Source organism: Cololabis saira, chromosome 3, assembly GCF_033807715.1.
Source record: "Cololabis saira isolate AMF1-May2022 chromosome 3, fColSai1.1, whole genome shotgun sequence".
NCBI classification, from domain to species: domain Eukaryota; kingdom Metazoa; phylum Chordata; class Actinopteri; order Beloniformes; family Belonidae; genus Cololabis; species Cololabis saira.
The window spans coordinates 29,390,779-29,413,527 of NC_084589.1; the positions used below are offsets into that span (position 1 = coordinate 29,390,779).

Here is a 22,749-nt window from a genome sequence, read left to right on the forward strand (position 1 = left end):
TGCGCAATTTGATGAGAGGAAAAATGAGAAGGAAGAACAGTAGTAACAAATAGTTTATTTAGAAATGATCAGAGGTGGGTAGTAACTAGTTACATTTACTCCGTTACATTTACTTGAGTTAGTTTTGGGACATTTTGTACTTTTAGGAGTAGTTTTGAATCACTATGCTTTTTACTTTTACTTGAGTAGATTTGTGAAGAAGAAACTGTACTAGTCCACTACATTAGGCTACATTGAGCTCGTTACTTTATATCCCTTTTATCCGCGTACGCGTCAAACTCATGACATCACTGAGTGATTCTTTGGGATTTTTTTTTTTTTTGCATGTTTTGTCACATATACAAAGACTCAAACACACACACACACACACACACACACACACACACACACACACACACACACACACACACACACACACACACACACACACACACACACACACACACACACACACACACACACACACACACACACACACACAGAGTTTATATGAGTTCATGGGCTTGTTCTAGTTCTGCTTGCCTGGTTAAAAAAGAAAAATTTTAGGTTAAAGGTTAAATTATGCTATTTTTTATTAATTCTAATTTATTTTATTATTTTATTGATTTAATTTGCCTGAAGATGATTATTTTGTACTTTTGTGTGTTTGAATGTTTGTGTTAAAAAAAATAAGTCAGACGTTACTCAACAGTTACTCAGTAGTTGATTAGTTTTTTCACCAAGTACTTTTTTATTTTTACTCAAGTCAATTTTCAACTCAATTTGGATGACTACTTTTTACTTCTACATGAGTTATATTATTCTGAAGTAACAGTACTTTTACTTAAGTACAATTTTTGGCTACTCTACCCACCTCTGGAAATGATCATCGCCCATGACGAGACATCGGTAACAGTAATCCCAGACAAGCACGTTAAGAAGTTGTCAAAAACAAAGCTGCCAGCCCTTCATAGATTATTTAACCAGAACTACTATTCACCCTGAAAATAACTGAAAATGGAATGAATAGAAATTAATAGACCAGATACCCCCCCCCCCCCCCCCCCTTGTCTGTTTGTTGTTGCTGTGTTTTTGTTTTGTTCTTTGTTTTTTATATAAGTTCCTCAGTTTCACCATGGTCCTTATTTCTCTTGTTTTATTTCTCATTTCATTTAGCTACTTATCTATTCATTATTTCTTGTACTTGTCTGTTTTTGTTTTATTTCTGACTTGGGTAGATTGGGTGGGTAGGGAGGGATGAAAGATAATACAGGGTTGTTGGAAGCCGTTCTGGCTTATGTTAAGATTTCTGATGTTTACTATCCTTGTAGCACCTACTACTCAACAACTACCAATGGAAACGCCTTGTCACATTGAATTGTTTATTGACTGTATGTGAACTGAAAAAAAACAAATAAAAACATTTGTAAAAAAAAAAATTAAATAAAATTGCAAAGTATAGTATATATACAGTAAACATGCAGGACAGGGGACCAGGGTTGAAGACCCCTGCAGTAAAGTAAATATTACACACACATACACAAACGCACGCACGACTGTTGGCAAAACATTATTATTGCTTCCCACGGATATTGTACCATCGAATTGGTCTGTCAGGAGTTTGGAGACCAAAAGAACACCTCAGACTCTTTTTCTTTGGACAATTCCTCCTACCTGTCAAGTTTTGGATTTAGAAATACGGAACATTTTCCGCCACTATCCCACCAGCCCAACCGAGGTCCATTATTACATTTTAAGACAGATTTAAGGGAAATCCAAAATAACTACCTGTCAACCACTTACAAACTACAATTATGTGCTCATAGCCTGATAGGCCGACCTTTGTTGACACTGAAATGCTGTGGACACTCCTATGTATGTAATTCCTATAATAGAGCCTCAATGAAAACATAAAGGGGAATTAAAGCACATTTATTTATCTTAAATATTTACAGTTTATATACACATTGATTGTCTTCAAGTGAAACATTTAGATTTTCTTTTGTCATTTTCACACATGTGGCTTTCTGGCATTCACTGATTGATGACAGACGCACGTGCCTTCCCTCATGAGAGACACTAAAATCTTAGTTACACATCTTTCAGAACGTGTAACTGAGCCCCATCCTGCTCCTGTTTAGGAAAGTAAATTCAGTTTCCCATTTTTAGAGATATTTACACGAAGTCTTCGCTTTTTGGGCAGAAAGGCCTTCTCTCTCTTTACATCCATGCATCTCTCTGATTTGTTTCTGAGCCTAGTTCGCTCCTGTTGTTGCCACTAACCTTGTGAGAACTGCCACCCCGGCTACAGCAGGGGGCAGTTCTCACAAGGCTAGTGACAATTAAGTTTGCAGTTTAAAAATGATTATAGGGGCACGGTGGCGCAGCAGGTAGTGCAGCTGTCTCACAGCAAGAAGGTCCTGGGTTCGATTCCCGCCGGGGACGCTGTGGGCGCTGAAGTGCGTGTTAGTTCCCCCATGACTTCAGTGCCCACACCCTGGGTGGGGTTGGTGAAAGGATCTTTCTGTGTGGAGTTTGCATGTTCTCCCCGTGTTCCCTTGGGTAGCTAATGTGAGCTACCCTCACAAAAACATGCACACAGTCCTGGGCTACACATGCCCCCTCTGGCCAACCGGGGCGCCAGATGGGGTGGGGAGGATCCGGCCGGAATAACGTGATCCTTCCACGCGCTACATCCGGCCGGAGAAACCCCACCCTGTTTGGTGAAAAGATGCGGCCTGCTCACTCCTCAGGTTAAGGAGGAGACCTGAGCTCAGTGCAGGGCCCTCCCTGGGTTGGTAGAGGATGGCAATGCCCAGGACTGTTAGGTAGGAGCACTGGGTGATAAAATGGGGAAAAAACCGGGATAAAAAATATAAAAAAAATAAAATAAAAAAAAGATTATATTATAAAACGGGAAATTTACGGGAAAATACTAATACGTGAGGATGGCGGGAAAGAGGGGTAAAATACGGTAATTTCTTGAGACTTGACAGGTATGCTTCCTAAACTTAACAGCTACTATGGGGGAATGAGCATGTTTGGGGGTGAAATTGGTCTGCAAAAAGTGTCTATGTAGGTGGCAATTCAATTCAATTCAATTCAATTTTATTTATATAGCGTCTATTACAACAGAAGTTGTCTCTAGGCACTTTCCAGAGACCCAGAACATAAACTCCCGAGCAATTATTACATAAACATAACATAAACAATGGCAGGTAAAAAACTCCCCTAGTGGGAGAAAACCCTTAAGCCAAACAGTGGCAAGAAAAACTCCCCTTTAGGAGGGAAGAAACCTTGAGCAGGACCTGGATCATAAGGGGGGGGACCCTCCTGCCGGAGGCCAGCTGGGTAGAGCAGGAAAAGAGAGAACAGACAGAGAATGAATAACAGAGAAAGGAGAGCAGACACAATGGCTACTGGTGCACTATAGGGATTATTATAAACAGATGTAGAATTGATGTATTATTTGGGCAAGTACCCAAATAATATTTGTGTAAATGCTAGGATGCAGGTATTGCCAACAGATCACATTGTAAAAAATGACATATATTGCTGCTTGGGATATATTGAGTGAGTGGTGACTCAAGGGAGGCTGGGCCTGGGAGTCATCACACAAGCAAGTTAGAAGGAGTCAAAGGCAAAGGACCCCGACAGATGGTGCAGAAAAATATTTGGAGGAAGTAGGCCGATAAGCCAGGGCAGTAGCCATGAAGCAGCAGGGCAGCTGGACCCAGCGAGACAGTGTGCGAGAAAGATCTCTCAGTTGGAAAGACATCTGGAATAAAGCATGGCATCGGATAAAGTTCCTCCTAAGTTCCGTCAAAGATGTACTCCCATCCGCAACAAATCTCCAAAGATGGATATTGACTTAGGGCCTCCTACATGTGCAGGATCCCAACAAACTTGGAACACATTCTGTCATCCTGTCAAGCAAGTCTGACTGAGGGGAGGTTCAGGTGGCGTGATCAGGTGCTAGCGCGACTTGCTGATGGACTGGAGAAGGAGAGGAAGCAAAAAGGAACTGAGGCCCAACACAAATGCTTCCCCTTCATTGGCTTTCTTGGGCCTGAGGACAATGCAGGCAAGGAGGACGGGTGAGGAGGGGTCCTCCGTATGGCAAAGGACTGGGAAATGAGAGTTTATCTCGGAAGCCAGACAGTGTGCTCTGGTCTTAAGCAAAAAGCAGATGGCCCTAATAGAGCTAACGGTACCCTTGAAGGAAAGGATTGACCGCGAGTTGGGGAAAATACCAGTCCCTCATCTTTGAGAGCCATCAGAGGGGGTGGAGATCCTCACCGAGGCAACCCTTAAGAACCTGGTTATTGACGTCTCAAAGCAGGCAGAGACAGAATCCAGTTGGCTGTGGCAAAAGAGGAATGAGTGGTGGCTGAACCAGGGTGGCAGAGGAGAGGGGGGTCGGAGCTGAATGAGGAAGACCTGAGGGGGCAGTAGTCAAGGGGCAACTTTACAAAAGAGCCTCCGTTAAGACTTTTGCTCACATGTCTGGGTAAAGTTTGACAACCTATTTTTTTTGTTAGAACAAATCTATAGAAGGAATTTTAGGGGTGTTGTCACCTTGAATTGTTTTGCTGGTGACCACTAGAGGCACTAGAATATTCAAGTTCTCAATTCAGGCATATGGTCAGTTTTGGTCAACCTGTACAATTTGTATGCATAATTGTGATTGAAAACATTGAGTAAAACATTGTATATCTAAGGAAATAGATAAAACAATAGTAAAAAAGCCTTTATGAATCATATTGTAATATTTTAGCCAATATTGGATACAAAATATCACTTTTTTATAAATGTTTTTGACACAGCTTGCCTTGCTAGCTTGCCTAGCTACCTAGCTGCTTAAATTAGCATAACATCCCGTTACTAGTTAGAATGCAAAAAAAAAAGATGCTTATTATGTGTGTGTTAAAAACGCCTATAAAAAAGTCATATTTTTTAACCAATATTGGACAAAATATAGCAATACAATGTTTTATCCATTTCCCTAAATATAAAATCTTGAACATTGAAGATTTTGCATATAAACTATACATTTTGACCATTATTGTGACCATATGCATGAATTGAGTATTTGAATGTTACAGCGCCTCCATTGGTCACCAGCAAAAAAATCCAAGATGACAACACCCCTATTATTCCTCCTAGGGGTTCCTTCTAACAAAAAAATAAGGTTGTCAAACTATAGCGTGAGCATAGTCATCAATCTTAGGGTTTGCCCCCTGACTACAGTACCAGGATGCTCCTTCTGCTGTCAAGCCCCCCCCCCCCCTCTATATACAGTATATACAGTATATATATATATATATATATATATATATATATATATATATATATATATATATATATATATATATATATATATATATATATATATATATATATATATATATATGTGTGGATGCATGCCTATATTAGGAGTGGTGAAACAACTAATTTATTCCATGATACGTGGCATGTGTTGATGCCCGGGGCAGCCACACGAGATATTGAGCTTGTGAACTCAGTAGGTGAGGGTGCCTAACTTCCAGCGCTCGTCGCTTGCCTATCAACGTGGACTTGCTGTTTGAATTTGTTTAAATGTTTGCCGATATATAGATATCTGGCTAAGTAATAAAAGGCTACAACATGTCTTATCTGCTGCATTTTCATTGACGTTGAGTGTACTGAAGTTTTTCCTGTAAGTCCCCACTGTGACATTTAGTTGTTCCTGCTGCTTATAAAAGCCTTTTTTGCTGCAGCTGGGAACTGAGAGGATGTGACAGCTGGATGAGGATGAGATGCAGGTAGGTGATCAACCCTGACACTGCTCGTATCTGAAAACAGAGCACAAAGACAAACTTGCTTAAAAATCTCCTGTTCCCCCAATCTCTTTTATTTTCCTTTTCACATAAACATAGAAAAGCCATGCAACAAGAACACACAGGCGAAAGAGCACTGCCTGTCAGAGCATGGCGTGATATTAAGCCACAGTGTCAGAGTGATGTTCAGGTTGGTGTGATTGGTGAGTATGAGAAGAATGCCAGGCACAGATAAGTGTACACACACACACACACACACACACACACACACACACACACACACACACACACACACACACACACACACACACACACACACACACACACACACACACACACACACACACACACACACACACACACACACACACACACACACACACACACACACACACACACAGCTCAACATACAAAAGCACATGCAAGTGATGCAAGTCTTTTTGCTTACCGCTCCAATTCCTTATAGACATCATCCTCTCCTCTTGGCTTCAAATCCTGGCATGAAGAAGTAAACGGGGAAGGGAGATAGAAAGAGGTAGTGTAGGACATTGAAGAGAAGGAAAAAAAAAGTGGTGCTTAGGTAAGATTTATGTCCTTCTATTGTGTAATGAGGTTGGTTTGTTAATACTGCTAATGTAGGGGTGACTTCTATAGGGAATGGGTTTATCTGAGAGACGGTTGCTATACTGGAGGGGACTACAAGTGTGAAGGAAGACATATCAGCTGACAGCTTAAGGAGGGGGCAAGAAACAAAATGGGACTCTGTTTGTACCAATGGATGTGTGCATTAGAGCTCCTCAAAGAGAGTCATATGCAACGTGCATGTGTGCACAGGGGGACAACACAATAACTCACCATGTAGACTGAACCCTGGGGAGGAGCCTATTGGGAAGGGAAGAGAGAGAGGAGAAAAAACAGGTTAAATGAACAACAAGTGACAGAAAGGGAGGGACAGTTGAAAGGAGGAAAAACAGAGACGACGCAAGCAAAATGTAAAAAAAAACAAAATGTTCTGTGGAGACAAGTCAGTGAATAGGGAGAGTGAAGGGTGAAGGAAAGGAAATGAACAACAAGTGACAGAATGGGAGGGAGAGCTGAAGGGAGGAAAAACAGAAACAGAGGAGGGAGGCAAATTGGGAAAATAAAAGCAGTGTGGAAGAATGAAGGCTGAGGAACAAGAAGTGAACAAAAGGAGAGCGATGTACTTGAGGGAAGAAGTGGGGAATGGCAAAAAAGGAGAGAGGGAAATGAATCACTGGGCATTTGGTTACTGAAAATCTTTAAATTCATCACCTGTCTGATATCCTCAGGATTCTCATAGATGTTCTCTGCTTCACCCGAATGCACAGACAGAGACTGCTCAATACCTGAGTACAGAAAGATAGAGTCTCACAGACAAATGTGCGCTCACACACACACACACGGACACACACACTTATCTGCAGAGGGAGGGGGATGTTGGGAGCAGATTCATTACAACAACCCCAGAGGATGTCACGGCCCACATCACTCAGTGGCAGCCGACAGGGGCCGAAGATGGACTGAACACGGAGAGCTGTCAAAAAAGAAACTGCCGGAAGACTCACCGCGATCAGAAATGTGTTTCTGTCTCCATAGCAACACACCGACAGCTGCAGCAACCAGGGGCACCAGGAGTAATAACGCAAAGAGAGAAGGGGGCATGGAAGAGGTGACACGCTCTACAAAAACAAAAAGGAAAAAAAGAGTATAGAGGACAAAAGTATGAATATTTCCAAGGGCAGTAATGATGTAAAACCTGTGGAGCGATGAATATTTCTTGGGTAACATGTAGGCTGTCCAGAATCACATTGGAGTTTGTTCACAGTTTGCACTTCTGTTTAGGTCAAGAGGGTGCAACCTTTTCTCTACGAGGAATCTTTAAACTATACTTCTAGACATCTTGTACTAAGAGTTTCCTCAACATATTACACGCTTTTGCATCATACTGCTGTCAGTCACAGACAATGGGTGCAGCGAAAGATGGCGAGGAAATCTTGTTTTTCTCAGGCAGCGTGAACAGCCTGTGGACACACTCAGTGGAACTGGATTCGGCATATCTTCAGTCTAGTTGTAAAGCTGTCCGTCTGAAACTCGGATGAAAGGAAGAACTGTATAGATATCACTGAGATCAGATCTCTCCAGATTATTACACAAAGCGCCGACAAATCAAAAGTGCTGTTCACAGATACTCCGTTTGCTTTTTTTAAACATGTAAAATCCAGATTTTTGCAGTTTTGTGCTCTCTTGACATCTAATTCCAGCATCGAGCTACCTCTGGAAAAAAACTCAAAACTCGATCAATGCAGTATTGAAAAACTGTTGTAGACTTTCAATTTTGTAGGTGAAGCACATGTATGTGATCAGATGTGTTTGCATAATGAAGATGACACCAGCCTTGCAAAACACAGCTCCAGGGTGACACGGGAAGCAGGAGGGAGGTGCCTATATTAGCGTTATGATGCTGTCTGCTCACTGCTCTTGGAACAGAAAAACGTCAGAGCTGTCAGACATCTTTGGGTTATGTAAGACAGCAATAAGAGGTGACAGAACATCAATACTGAACGAAAGCTCTATTAATAATTCTGTTTTTTTCTGTATGCTGCTTGTGAGGTTACCTAATGGGCAGACACCTCACTAAAGTTCACTCTCACATAAACTCTGAAACTTATTTTGCTGAAAGAAAAAAGAGATTAGCCCTTAGGTCTCATCCTAACCCCAATGTCACACCTTTTCTCATACTTCAAAATTATCAATCACTATGTGCTGTGTAAGGTATAATTGATTGGCGAGTGTGTGTGTGGAGGTGGTTAATGGAACATTGTGGTGAGATCCGACCCCAGGACTGCCCTGCACTGTTCTCCAGGCCAGCTTTAACGCATGGATTATGTTAATTGAGTGCAGTGAAGTGAGGAATAAATACCCCCAGTTTCTGACTGCCGTATCAAAGCTTTCTCTCCTCCTGTCTCTTCCTGCATCTGGTACTTCCTCCACACCTCGTCTATTTCATCTCAAATGAGTTAGAGGGTGATTTATATCATTGCGATTGTAGAGGAGGATGGCGGATAGGAACGAGACCAAAGAGCCGCTTGAATGCTTTGCAAAGGATGGGCAAACTGAGGAAAGCACATGATTGCAGAAAATCTCTGACATTTGAAGTATTTTGTGTGCTGCTGAGCACAATGATTGCTTCAATTTTGCATTCCTTGTACTATAGCGTCGATAAAAGAAATTCTATTATCCGGTGTTGTTTTAACTTCTACAATTCATGCTTTCCTGTGAGATTTGGCTTCCAGTGCGCTGGATATTGCAAATATGATGTATTTTCTCTTATTTGGTTTTAAAGAAACTTGTTTCTATTCTCTCACATAGATAAAGCTGCGGGAAAAAATATCCCACAATCTCCAGATACCTCCCAAAGAAATACTTGACTTATAGTTACATTATTAATTATTTAGCCATTACTTTTTTGTGTGTCGTCTTGCATATGTGCAGTGTTTATGTAGCCTGAACACATTTCAGCAATATTATATAGGTCAGCCAGCACTCGTATTATTTAAACTTCATATTGTGCTCAGTCTAAATTCCTCAAGATATGCTGGAAACATGAAATATTTGTCACTCACTAAACACAAAATATATATTTTTTTCACTTTGTCCATCCTCTGAAATCAGTCAACATGTTGCTGTCCCTTTCCCTCTCCTAATTTTTACCACTTTCATCATCTTCCCTGTACATTATTATTATTCCCAACCACCAAAGCACATTAGAGTCAGCTCTGAGCCCCTCAGCTGTAGTAATGTGTTGGGGTATGGGAGGACCTTATCGTTTCCAAGTGATCCAGCCAACTGTCGTCCTGTGCTCTCCCACAGTCACCAATACAATAAGCTTGAATAATTTATTTCTTGTGAGGTGAGATGTCCTAAGGTCTTTATATCCTCATATTAGCTGCATGAAGATCATGAGAAAAGGGTAGCCTTTATATTTTAATATTTTATAGATGGAGAGCCTGGATGTATCATGACTTTGCAGGATGTTTAAAATGAGAATTTGACATATAAATGGAAGATTTAAGCTACTGGATTTTATCACAACTTCTTTTTATACAGAAATTGGAGTGTGACCTCTTGAGCTACATTAAGAAAGTATAACATATGGTGTCTGTCAGGGGCATTTTCCTCTGTTAACCACAGGATTTCTGGCATATGAACTGGCCTGAGGTTGGCTTTAATACACCATGGAACGCTTCACGAAGCACATATCTGAGAATTATCCACATTAACGGTTCATTATCCTCACCAAGTTGACAGGAAGTCTGCTCTGTCCCTCTTGCAACTAATATAACATTATTTCGACCCCCCCCACCCCAGAAAAGTAAGAAGTCTTTGGGAAACCATGCAAAATCTCCCACCTTTAGTAGGCACTGTGATAGTTTGCTTTATCCGGATGACCTGGCCATTTTTCAGCTTCAGCGTGCAGGTGTAGTTTCCTGCCACATCGGGGGTGATGGGTAATGGCAGGGTGGTGGTGACTCTCCCTGGGCTGCTGGATGACAGCTGCAGCCGGCGACTTTTGTTGTGATGTTTCCAGTCAACACTTTGAACCTGGGAAAGCTCCGAGTACAGACACATCAACTCCAAGCTAGAGGAACGATGGCTGGTTTTTACTGCAAGAAGTGAAAGAAGTGCAGCCGGACACACATGTTTAAAAGGGATGAAACAAATGAAAAGAAACAAGAAAGAAGGGTAAGTTGGAAAAAACGACAGCGAAGAGGGACAATAAAAAAGATGTACAAGATGGGAAAGTGAGTCAAACGGTAGTGCGTGAATACAGAAAAGGGCAAGGACAGATAGAGAGTAACAAGGGAAAGTGATATAAAAACAAAGAACAATTCAGAGAGGGGTGAAAATAATATATTTTCATTAAAGTGATTTGCTAGTAATGCATTGGGTGACTGTGACTGATGCTTCGTGTCTCATCAAACTGTAATGAGAATCCATCTGGGTGTAATCAAGCTCCACAGAAGCCCACCACACACACACGCATAAAAACACACATGTTTCAGCCTTGATTAGTGTGATCAGTGTGGGCCACCCACATCCTTGGTTGGAGGGCAGCAGGTATAATCAAACATAATGATACTTATAATGAGGTGGGGTAAAAATATGTGTCACATGACTGGTGAGCGGGTGGATATGTGTGAGTGTTTGTAATGGGGGCAGATGTGTGAAGCAGGTTGACAGTGACAGTGACAGATCGACCGGTCATGTCTGGGCAGCTGTGATGGATGCTGCTGGGACTGTGATTAGTAAAGCCTTCCAAGGCCACCATGACAGGCTTTTGTATGTGTATGTGTATATATATATATATATATATATATATATATATATATATATATATATATATATATATATATATTGACGAGTGTGTGGGTGGAAATGTGTACTTCTGCAAAGGAGGAAGTTTACCCACAGGGTACTCAACAAGTGCTCAGCTAATTTCTTTTCCTCTTTTAATTTATGAATCAAATAAATGTTCTCTTTTGAGAGCTATATAGTGTATTAATTTAATAATGTGACATTATCTCAATGGCTGTGGGACATTTTCTCTTCGTTCATTTGGCTCTGTCAGTGTCTGAGCAATGAGCAATGTCCTGAAGCTGATAAGAATCTAATGTTTTGCCCAAGGACAGTTCAGCGGGGCAAATGATTGCCAAAGTACCTCAAGAGACATGTGTGGTTTCTCTGATTATTGGAAAGCACACTCAATGCTTCTGTGCTTATTTTTCCCACCCCCTGCACATACTTTAGTTTATTACATTCCACATTTTATGGATTTCTTTTTTCTCCACTTCGATGCATAATGTTGAATAAGAGGGTCCAAATCCCTCTCATGTGCACTATGTATTATGCTGGAACAAGGTGATGGTTACCTTAGCATTAACTACAGAAAAGGAAGAATCTGCACAGCTTGAATAGTATGAATTGGTATAATATTTAGTTAACTACAGTATGTTTAATTTGTTTCAATTCATGAATATTAAGTTTTAAAATGTGTACTTTGAAGGAACATTATATGTCAACCATAATTTAACTGTGTTTTAAAGAACACCAGCAGGGTACATTGACATCAAGCAGTCAGAGTGATGTTGCCCGGTAACCACCAAATATGCACAGAATGAGGCTGGTTTCAGAGAGGCATTTTAGGATCATCTGCAGTATTAGTTTGGCCTAAATCTTGCTATTTTATTACTATAATGCATGGAACACAGTATACCCACAGACCCGTGTTGTCATGGTAACACACAGTGGCACTTGCTGAAAAGAAAAACACAAAATCATTCCTCATCATTTGTAACTTGTCATTCAAATGTTTGAGGGAACAATAAGATGGGAGAGTTTTTTTTATATATTGCTACAAGAAGCGGCAAATTGAATGTGACTCCAATTTCTATTCTTTGTATTATTACATTCTCTGAAGAATTTTATTGCAATCTATTTGGGGTTGGGCCCGGTTTTTACTTTTTAAATTGTACAATTTTTAAACATGTAAAGTACTTTGTGCTACATATATGTACGACAAGTGCTTTATAAATAAGGTTTGATTGATTGACTGAAGTAGACAGTATGAGTCCAATATAGTTCTAATTTTGTCTCTTCATTTCCTGCACTTCAGTTTCATTTCATGTGCCAATATATATTCATTAGTGCATTTCAGATCTTCAAATAAAAAAAACTATGTTGGGATGGAGCTATTTACGGCTAATAATGACCTTAAAATAAGATCAAATAAAATACAGATGTTGTGTTATTCAAAATGTGTATTCTATGAAAAATTCAATTCATTTTTATTACCCTCCAGCACACAGTTTTATTATAGACTAGTGTGCAAGTCTCAACTTGACATGGCAGATGGCACTGCATCAACAATGATCATTCATCAGTAGCATGATACAAGCGAGGGATTACTTTGGAAAACCCTTGTCAAGCACTGCAATATGGAGCTGCATTCAGATACCGTGGAAACTTTGTTGTACCAAAAAAAACCCTTATGTTAATCTTATCCAGAGGCAACATCGATGTCGTAGGTCACTGAGGCATTTGAGAGTGACCTAAAAGCCTCTAATGAAAACTTGTACTTTGGTCAAGCAAATCAATATTTTACATCTGGGTTTTTTGGGGGGATAAAATAGCCATGTACTCTACAATAAAGAAGATAAAAGAGCATCCAGCTCTTATCAGCAATACATTTAAAGGTCAGGGTATATGATGGTATGGGGTGTTATTAGCACACCTGAAAAAAGAGGATTCACATTTCTTTCATGATGGCAATAAAGTAGATCGACATTTTAAAGTAACATATGTTCCCTTCTAAATTGAATACTTTTGAAGATTTCCATCCATTTTTCAACAAGACAATGGAAAACTACATTCTACACACGTGACTGAGGAAGGGTTTTGGGTATCCAACAAGTCTGCCTGCAGGTCTAACCTGGCCCCAATTGTGAATGTGTGGAAAATTCTGAAATACCAAATATGTCAACCTTCACTGTTGCACACCATGAGCAATTTTTTGCTGGAAGAATAAGACATAATAACATTGAAACATTGCAGAAAAGCTGTTTGACATATTTTGATTATTCTAAGAAGGAATGAAAACATCATAAAGTTATGAAAGCCTTTTGTAATGTGCTGCAGACCTGAAACACAGGATGGATAAAGAAAACTGAGACATGCAATGAAGTTTAAAAAACAAACCATGAACTGCATAAACTATTTTGTATAGAAGTGTAGAACTGCCACCATCTTTAAAAGAAAATTAGAGACATCAAGTTATAATGTGAAATGTTAATGTTCTAACAATATATTTTTTACATTTATACAATATCTTATCTTGTTATTACAATATTTCTTTCATGTTTGAATAATATATCATTACGTTATTACAATATATATATATATATTTATGACATCACAACAAAAAAATGACATTATATATATATTATATATATATATATATATATATAATGGCAATATAATATAAATATAACAATATAATATAATATAATATAAATATTATATAATAAAATATAATATTTATATTGTAATAATGTGATCATACATGGTACAACTGTAAAAAAGCTTTCGTTATGACTTGATAAACATGAATATTGTAATAACCTGATATCATATTGTTAAAACATGAAAAACCATATTGTAATTACATGATAACATACTGTACAAACCTGAAAAAGATAACGTGAAAAATACATTTTCACGTTATATCATGATAATGACTCTATTTTTGGCAGCTCTACGGTTCAATAACTTTACCTTAATCTGTCTTTGGAATTTATTTAGTTAGCATTTTCAACACAATCTTAATTCACAGTGCCCAAAGCATGTTAAACACGAGTTCTTAATCCAGGGAAAGTAATGAGGTCTACTCTAAAAACGCTTCATGTCTTCCAACAAGGAGGGCTAGACAAGCGCTGACACTTACACTGCTGCTTCAGCCAAAGATTAATTGTTAAAAACAGTGCCTAATTATTATGTATTAATGTACTCACTCTCCATGATTCATACACGTACCTGATTACCAAGACAAAAGAGAAGAGGGGCCTGGATCATGAATCCCTGATTACCCTGAAACTCAACCCTTGTTTCTTGACGCTAATCCACCTCCTACACCTTGACATTAATTTACACTTGTTATGACACCAATCCACCTCCTTTCATCTCTTTCCACCTCCTGACCCTCATGTCTACCTTTCAGGACGCTGAGTGTTGTCCACTGGCTGAAGGCGTTGTCATTCTGAAACACTTCACAGACGTAGAGGCCACCATCTTTCAACTCAGGGTTAAGTAGGAAGGAGAAGCTCCCAGCCTCTGCATTGTAGGGTGGGCCAGCCAGCTGGAACTTCTTGCTTTGCTCCGTCTGTAAGGTGGAACCCCTCCAGCGGTCATACTGGAACACTAACTTCATTTTGACGCGATTACTGGCATTTGGTGGAAGCCAGTATAGAAAGACATAGTCCCCCTGGACACTGGGACAGGTCAGGAGAAAGGATGCCTGAGCCTGAATGGCAGTGAAGATCCTTGGCCCTGCAGGTAGAAATGGAGACAAATGTGGAGGCAACACAATGCAAGATGACAAACTGACAAAGAAAGAGGGACAATGAACACAGAAGCTGAGACAGCAAGTAAACACAACAGCTAGACAGAAATGAAATAAACTGACAAAATACTGAGACTGACAAAATTTCCTAAAACATTTGGGATTAAGTTTTTATATGCTGAGAGTCACTTTTTTTTTTAACCTTCAACGCTGCCTGATTAGCAAGCTGCTGACACAGGACTCTGAAATTGAATCTGTTTGAGTTACTTACTGTGTGTTATATTGGTGAATGAGGCCACTTTGTCAGCTGTGGAGAACAGGAGCAAGAAAGGAAAAGGGAGGCAAAAAGCAAATAATGAATAATACATAAACGTAGCAACTCTAATATTCACAGGAGGACAAGCTGAATTTTAGCGCAGATCTACAGTATGCTTTTGGATCTCTAAATTAAATACTTTGAAGAACTGTAGCTACAGGACTCTTGAATAAATAATGCTGCTGCTGGCATTTCAAGCTTTGATGCCCACTCACGTCATCAATAAAAGCAACAAGAAATGTACTCTATTCCTCAATGCTTCTGCACATCTCTTCCTCCATTTACTCTCACCGGCAACAGCCACATTCACATCTGCAGTCCACACTTTGGCGCTGTTACTCAAGGGGTAGACTGTACAAACAAAGATCCCGCCGTCTGCGTTGTTGACCTGTGGCAGTTTAGCCACCGTGCCCGTGTTTGGCATTTTCTCGCTTCTAATGGGAATGTCGCCAGGCGCTGTCCAGGTGATATTAGTTGCGGCCATGTCAGGAGAAACTCTGGCAATCAGACGCAGGGTGCTGTGCTGGGGGACGGGTGAACTGGGGTAGATGTAGACTAGCAATTAAAAGAACACAGGAGGTTGGAACAATTGAATTCTCAGTGTAAATATACAATATAACAATTCATAGTTGCATGCTGTTGAGGGTGAGCTCAGTTAAATTGGGTGTAAAACACTTATCTGTCAATAACACACGCATGCACGCACACACAAACACACACACACACAGACACACACATATACCCTCAACAGCATATTTTCTTCTAAAATAAAAGTTTCAAGTTGCAGAAAATAAAATAACCAATTAAAATGAGTAATTTATGATTGTACAAGATATCACTATTTGTCTATTTTGCTTTCCCCCTTTACAGGAAATATAAATAACCACTGCCAGAAACCATTTTTACATTTTCCTGAAGTATCGTAGGTACAATAAAAATGAAAGACCTGAGTAAATATGCAACATAAGTACCATAAAGCTGAACTTGAAGAGCACTGCTTGTCTGCATACTTAGCAAGTATTCAGACTGCAGGAAAAATCAATGAGTACTTGAGGCAAAAGCCATTTGTTATAGACCTTCATTAATTTTGCAAAGCCAAAATCCAGTTTTTAGTTACATAACATTTTATATATGGATTGCATGGAAATGAACAGAGTGAAAGTATTTTGAAAAGAAAATAAGAAAGTGTGAATGATCAAAATCTTTTTTCTTCTTTAAAATGTGTTATTGTATGTACTGTTTTTCTTGGTTGTTGGATGTTATTGCACAAAATCATACACATGCAAAGACAACATAATATTCTCCAAGTGGGATTTTTCTCTAAGCTCACCTTGTGAGTTTAAGTGTATTCAGGAAAACCACATCAGACAGATATTATCATTCAAAGAAGAACCTTTTTAAATATCTTTGGAGATGCCTGCAGGGGTTTTATAACAATGAAAACATTGTGTATCTGTACTTGTATGTTTAATACATTAGAAACATGTGACGTTACAGCCTGCTTCCTACACACATATTCAAGCATGTACAGAATCGGATATTTTACTACCTGTAAGAACGGCCAAGAGAATGATTTTCTCTTTGATTTTCTTCGCATTTTTCTTTACTAAGCACATGTAGAGACCACCGTCCTCCTTGGTGGGCAGAAAAGACAGCGAGAAAACACCTGTGTCTTCGAAGTTACTGTCAATCAGCCGCATGGATAGCTTTGAAGAGCCACCAGAGAACGTGTTCTTTTCACTGGCTGACAGAACCAGTTTCCATTCATCCGCACCAATTGACTTCACCATCCAGTTAATGGATATGTCACCTCTCACTGTTGTATCGTGGCAGCCCAAGATGGTATGCTTGTTTTCTTCAACCACCATTAAATCATCCCAGTCTGAGGAAGAGAGGCAGGATAGTTTGTAATTATGGAAGTTGAATTTCTCAAGGCATGTCTTTAGTTATATCTTGAAAATCTCAAGCTCAGCAACAGTTTTGATGTTTAATTTTCATTCTGAGTTTAGCATTTGTTAACTTGTGCCACAAAATCCATTAAATTATTTAAATAATGATTTTTGCTGGAAGCTTCGATGATTGAAGTAGTCAACATTAATACCAATCTTATAAAGTTATAATTGTTTTAAATTCCAATTGTTTTTGCCCCACCAGACAGCAGTACCTCATAGGTCCACATTCATTGATTGCACAATAATTGTAAAGGGGTTTACCCTAAAGAAAATGTGCTGATTTATCTAACATAGATCTCTTAAGCATCCTTCTTTCAAATCAATTCAAAAATTCATTCCCACATTAAAAAACTCCTGTGCTTTTTCTTGCACTTCTTTCCCTTCAGTAAGTCGTTTATTGTTGATATGAAAATATTCTTTAAAAACTGACTATCTCCGTCAGTGTAAAAGTTTCTGTAGCCCTCTCCTCACTATGATCCATTATAAACATATAATGCATTATTAATTTGAACCATTGTGAGAAATATGCTCTTTATGTTTGACTCGTCATTTACATACATTTCAGAGATTAATATACAGTACATAAATGTTTGCTCTATAAAAGCAAGAAAATTGGTAAAATAAGTATTTAAGAGAAACATACCTGTGATGCCAGTGTGAGGGGAATATATCGCAAAAGAAGAAGCAATAATAAAGGTGAAACAAACAGACTCCATTATTCATTGAAACAAAAAAATAACACTCTCACTTCATTTGTGGTCTCCCCAAAATTGTGATCTTTCTAAGAGCCCCTCAGGACATTAAGTATTCTTTTTGATGGCGCTGTAACACTGCTGCCCCTGACTGACATATTAACAAGTTTTATGTTTATCTTTTACCACAACAGGATGTCGGGCAACTAACACTGACCTAATCAACAGGAAAAGACTGTCATTACTCCAGTTGTGTGTTCTTACGAGGCTGATAAACCACAGTTACAGTCAGACGTTTGCGTGCTGTAATTGCGGACATGATGATAGAAAGGCTAAATTACAAGCATCTTTATATGAAAAATAATAATATGGTGCACGAGTTTCATTTCAGTGTTTTCTGAAATCAACACTGGGCTACAATTATACAAGTGTAACACCACATTTTGGATGCAGTGTCCCTCAGCAGGTTCCACTTTGCTTTTGGCAGTCATCGATCTGAATTCTGAATAAACAGTTGAGCACTTTTGTTGGCAGAATTGGTGCAGTTCAATTCGTTTCCAGTCCACACATTTTCATCAAGGTTGAGGTCAATAAAAACCTTTCCAAAAGAATAATATCATCCAGCTTTTTTTTCCCTAGTTCAACTTTGACATGTGCTTGACATTATTGTACTGCTGAAACACCCAACTATGTCCAAGTTTCCATCAAGTTGAAAATGGCAGCATGGGCTCTGTGCCACCACCAGCATGCTTATCAACTAGAGCAGTGTTCATGCAACTGAATGCTTCAAATTCTACTCAACCAAATATACCTCTGGTTACTGTAGACAAAAAAAGACCCAATCCTCCTGTCATCTGATCAAAACGGTAAAAGGTAAACGTTCTCAGGCATATGATCAGGTAAAATCATCTGTAGGAGGTCTCATTTTGCCTTGTTAGTTGCAGGGTTTTATGTTCTGAACTAATACCTGCAATATATGCTGCATATCCATCCATCCAACCATCCAACCATCCATCCATCCATCCATCCATCCATCCATCCATCCATCCATCCATCCATCCATCCATCCATCCATCCATCCATCCATCCATCCATCCATCCTTAAGGAGCTCGGTGTACCCAGATTGCAGGAACAACAACTACTCACACACATGTTTATAAATTCTAGGATTCAAGGAGTTTTTATTGTCATTTCAACACATGTCAGACCTGAGGTGGAATCAAATTTGTTTCCCTGGTCCGGGTGTCAGCCCAATGACACAATAAATAATAAAATATAGTAAAGAAAATTAATTAATTAAAACATGTTTTCTGGAAAAGCCACAGTAACTAACCACTAACCCACTATGCTGCTCTAAGGCATATTCAGATTTAAAAAAAAAACAACTAAAAAATGATAATAAAAAGTTACAATAAAGATAAGCAAGGAATACAAAAAAGAACAATAAAAAACAGAATACAGACAAGGATAATGGCAAGAAGAAATTACAGTCATAAGTTACGGGTTTTTGCACTTGCACTGTGCCAGCCAGCCCACAGTGAATGCTCTCAAAGAAAAGAGGCTTTTGTGTTGACAAAAATAAGCTACAACCCCTGGCATAGAAATATGGGATCACCACTCTTGGAGGATGTTCATTCAGCTCTTCTTTTTTTTGGGGGGGGGGGGGGGGGGGGTTCACTCCTTTTTTTGTTCAGGGGGTTTCTTGTTTCTCCTTGCCACAGTGGAGGGCAGTGGTTTATATATTATTGTGTCTACTTATTCTATCATTTTTGTCCTGTACCTCAAACAAATACTATTACTTACTACAGTGTCTTTACATTTTATGATGGGGGTTTAATAGAAATAAAAATGTCCTATACTCTCAATTACACCCCCCCCCCAAAAAAAAATATGCTATGACATTAAATAATCCTGACATAATTTTGATTTATAATGCACGATACTTCAAAGTTGAACTTCTTGCCAACTTGTGACCTAAAAGAAGTTCTGTTCCAAATGTCCATTTTTGACAAAAGCAGTGAGCTGTGTCCTTGTGTGTGTATCACAACGTGTGTGTGACACAGAGGAAATTATAAGAGTGGCAGAGAGCAAGGGATTGAGGATGAAAAAGCAGAGAAATAAAGAGTTTGGGTTGGTGTGGGTGCACAGCAACCCCAAGGCTACATGTCTTTACATCCCATAAATGTCTTTAATTAAGCTAAAGGTATTATCAGCTCCTCTGAGCTCTATTACAGATTTTCTTCCATAATTACCACTGGGTGAATGGAGGCGGTGAGGAAAGATAGAAAAGGAGAGAAAGCAGATATGTATTGTGGGTGTCTAATGACAGGGACAGAGGAAAAAAGGGGAATAGGAAGAGGGGAAATGTGGAAGGAGAGGTGCTCAGGCAAAATGAGAAAACCTGGGGAGCAGAGAAGTGTGAGACGTTGTTGCAGGGGAAGAAACACAGTGTGACTTCAAAGAAGCCCTGCGGCTGCTGACACAATGCTTTGTACTGATCATGTGGCCCCTCCTCTATGGATAAATAATCACTATAAGCCTTGGCTCTGTCTAATGAATCCACTGCCAATGAGCTAATATCTGTTAACTATGTGCTTCATTATCACGGCCACGGCACCCCAGAGAGAATGAGTATTGAGGATGGGATGAAGTGCTGGAGGGAACCAAGAATGAGTGGACATGGGAAATTGAATGACACAGGAAGAGAGAAAGAAGATGAAGGGCAGGAAGGAAGTGTAAATGAAGGGAAGGTGTAGGGGCAGTGATATGAAGTATCAGTAAATGGTAGCAGGAAAGCAGCGGGTGCTAAGGTCGAATTGGTATGGCATGAAAAATGAATGAGTTTGAAAAGAAGATAAATGAAATCCTTGATTTGGTAACCAGTTTCTTTAAAGATTCCTACCCTACCATGAACACATACAATTTAGTGGCAGCAGTGGTAGGCTGGGTCTCTTCACACTGAATGCGTTCAACCTCAAGCATTCAGCTACAGTAATAGAAGGGTGCTGCACATTAAAATATGTCTATACAATAACTCTGTCTTTTAAGAGGCATAGTTGTTTTACGTGGATGACATCTGCCTCAGTCGTGGACTTTAAATTAGGCAGTGAAAGGAAAGTAAACAAAACCCTCCTTTCTCTTTGTCAGATGCAGAAATCTAATAGCAGAATACATTTTTAAATGCAGAGATGCTGGAGTTTTTTTTTCTTCCCTTTTTTCCATGTGCAAGCATTACTTGACCTCTGATTGGTGTCTTTAGGACTTGCACTTCGGAAATATATTATGGGAACAAGAGGGAACATATGAGAGAATTCAAGAAATGGAGCAGAAAGGAAAGAAACCAGACAGCACAGTTTAAACTGTGGGACTTATGGAGATGTAATTATGTTGGCTGTAAAACACTTGGGTATAGAGATTAGACCTAAACCAGATAATGCCTTTGCTATGCTGGGTGCATCTGCTCCAGCACAAAATAGGACAAAATGAATGGGAAGTTATTATACAGAAGCAGAAGAAGGGGGAAAAAAATCTCATCAGTCTGCCTCAATTGGCAAACGTATAGATGAGGAAGACGTTTCCTTTCAATTCGATTTTGCTGACTACCACTGGATTTGTATTTTAAGATTCATTAATGAACGTTTATTGATTTTTTGGCATCTTCTGTGCTGGAAATTCCAAAAACAACTGCAAATCCTTTGCGGAGCATGAAGAAATAAACAGCAGGGGGCGCAAGAACCATCTGTTTCCACGTCCATAACGATGAATGAACCGTTGAATGAATACAGAAGCCAAATACATGCTCTTTTTGGGGTAAAATGTGTTTTTTCTCTATGGATAATGATTGAATTAATGGTATTTGTATGCGCTGCTGTTGCTGAAAACGAATCAAGGTGACTTTGAAGTAAGAACCGATATGGATAACTTCAGACTTAAGCAGGTGCATCATTAAAAATTCATATCACTGCATTTTATATGCTATACTTTGCGTTGTCGTCGAATGACAGAAACGTTCTTCGGAAACTGAATGAATGTGTGAGCTGTTGGTTCATCCCCTCCAGGGGCGAAAATCCCGTTTCATAGTTGGGGGGGGACAATAAACAGTAACATTTTAGAGAATAAATCCAGGGGGGGACAAGGAATAAAAGTTTTAGCCTTCCTTTAATACAGCATTTTGACATTTTCAACTCTATCTCGCAAACAGGCAGAAGACTTTCTTAGAGTAATACAAAACAATGGTATTAGGTGGAAGGTGGCAATAATACAGCACATCTGACATAATACACTGCAAAAACCCAAAATCTTAACAAGAATATTTGTCTTATTTCTAGTTAAAAAATGTTTAGTTAAAAAAAATCTCATTACACTTAAAACAAGACTCATCACTGGAAAAAAAACAACAATTTTCACCTGTTTCAAGTAGATTTTCACTTAAAATAAGTAGAAAAATCTGCCAGTGGAACAAGATTGTTTTGCTTATAAGATTAATCTTGTCGCACTGGCAGATTTTTCTACTTTTACTTGAAACAGGTGAAAATTGTCAAATAACAAGTTATTTTTCTGGTGATGACTCTTGTTTTAAGTGTAATGAGATTTTACTGTTTATTATTATTTTCGATTTCGGTTTCGGCCACAGATTTTCATTTTGGTGCATCACTACTAAATACTACTGCATTGTTCCAAAATTATTAATTCTGTCTCAAATTATTCTAGGGGGGGACAGCTTTACTAATGGGGGGGGACTTGTCCCCCCTGTCCCCCCCGGGATTTTCGCCCCTGATCCCCTCATTCTCTGTGCGCGGAACAGACTCCTGGAAACCTACGAAGCAGTTTAGGTGTTATCTAGGTGCATTTATA

General features: G+C 39.2%; 1 protein-coding gene across 1 annotated transcript; it reads right to left on the minus strand.

Annotated features, from left to right (window-relative positions):
• Positions 1-5,791: 5,791 nt before the first annotated feature.
• g6fl (g6f-like) lies at positions 5,792-18,213 on the minus strand. Its single transcript, XM_061717941.1, has 11 exons — positions 18,159-18,213; positions 16,800-17,132; positions 15,542-15,805; positions 15,206-15,241; positions 14,586-14,921; positions 10,229-10,483; positions 7,385-7,498; positions 7,092-7,165; positions 6,654-6,680; positions 6,247-6,293; positions 5,792-5,813 (listed from the first exon to the last, which is right to left on the minus strand). The coding sequence occupies exons 1-11, from the start codon at positions 18,211-18,213 to the stop codon at positions 5,792-5,794; spliced, it is 1,563 nt and encodes a 520-aa protein (XP_061573925.1).
• Positions 18,214-22,749: the final 4,536 nt, after the last annotated feature.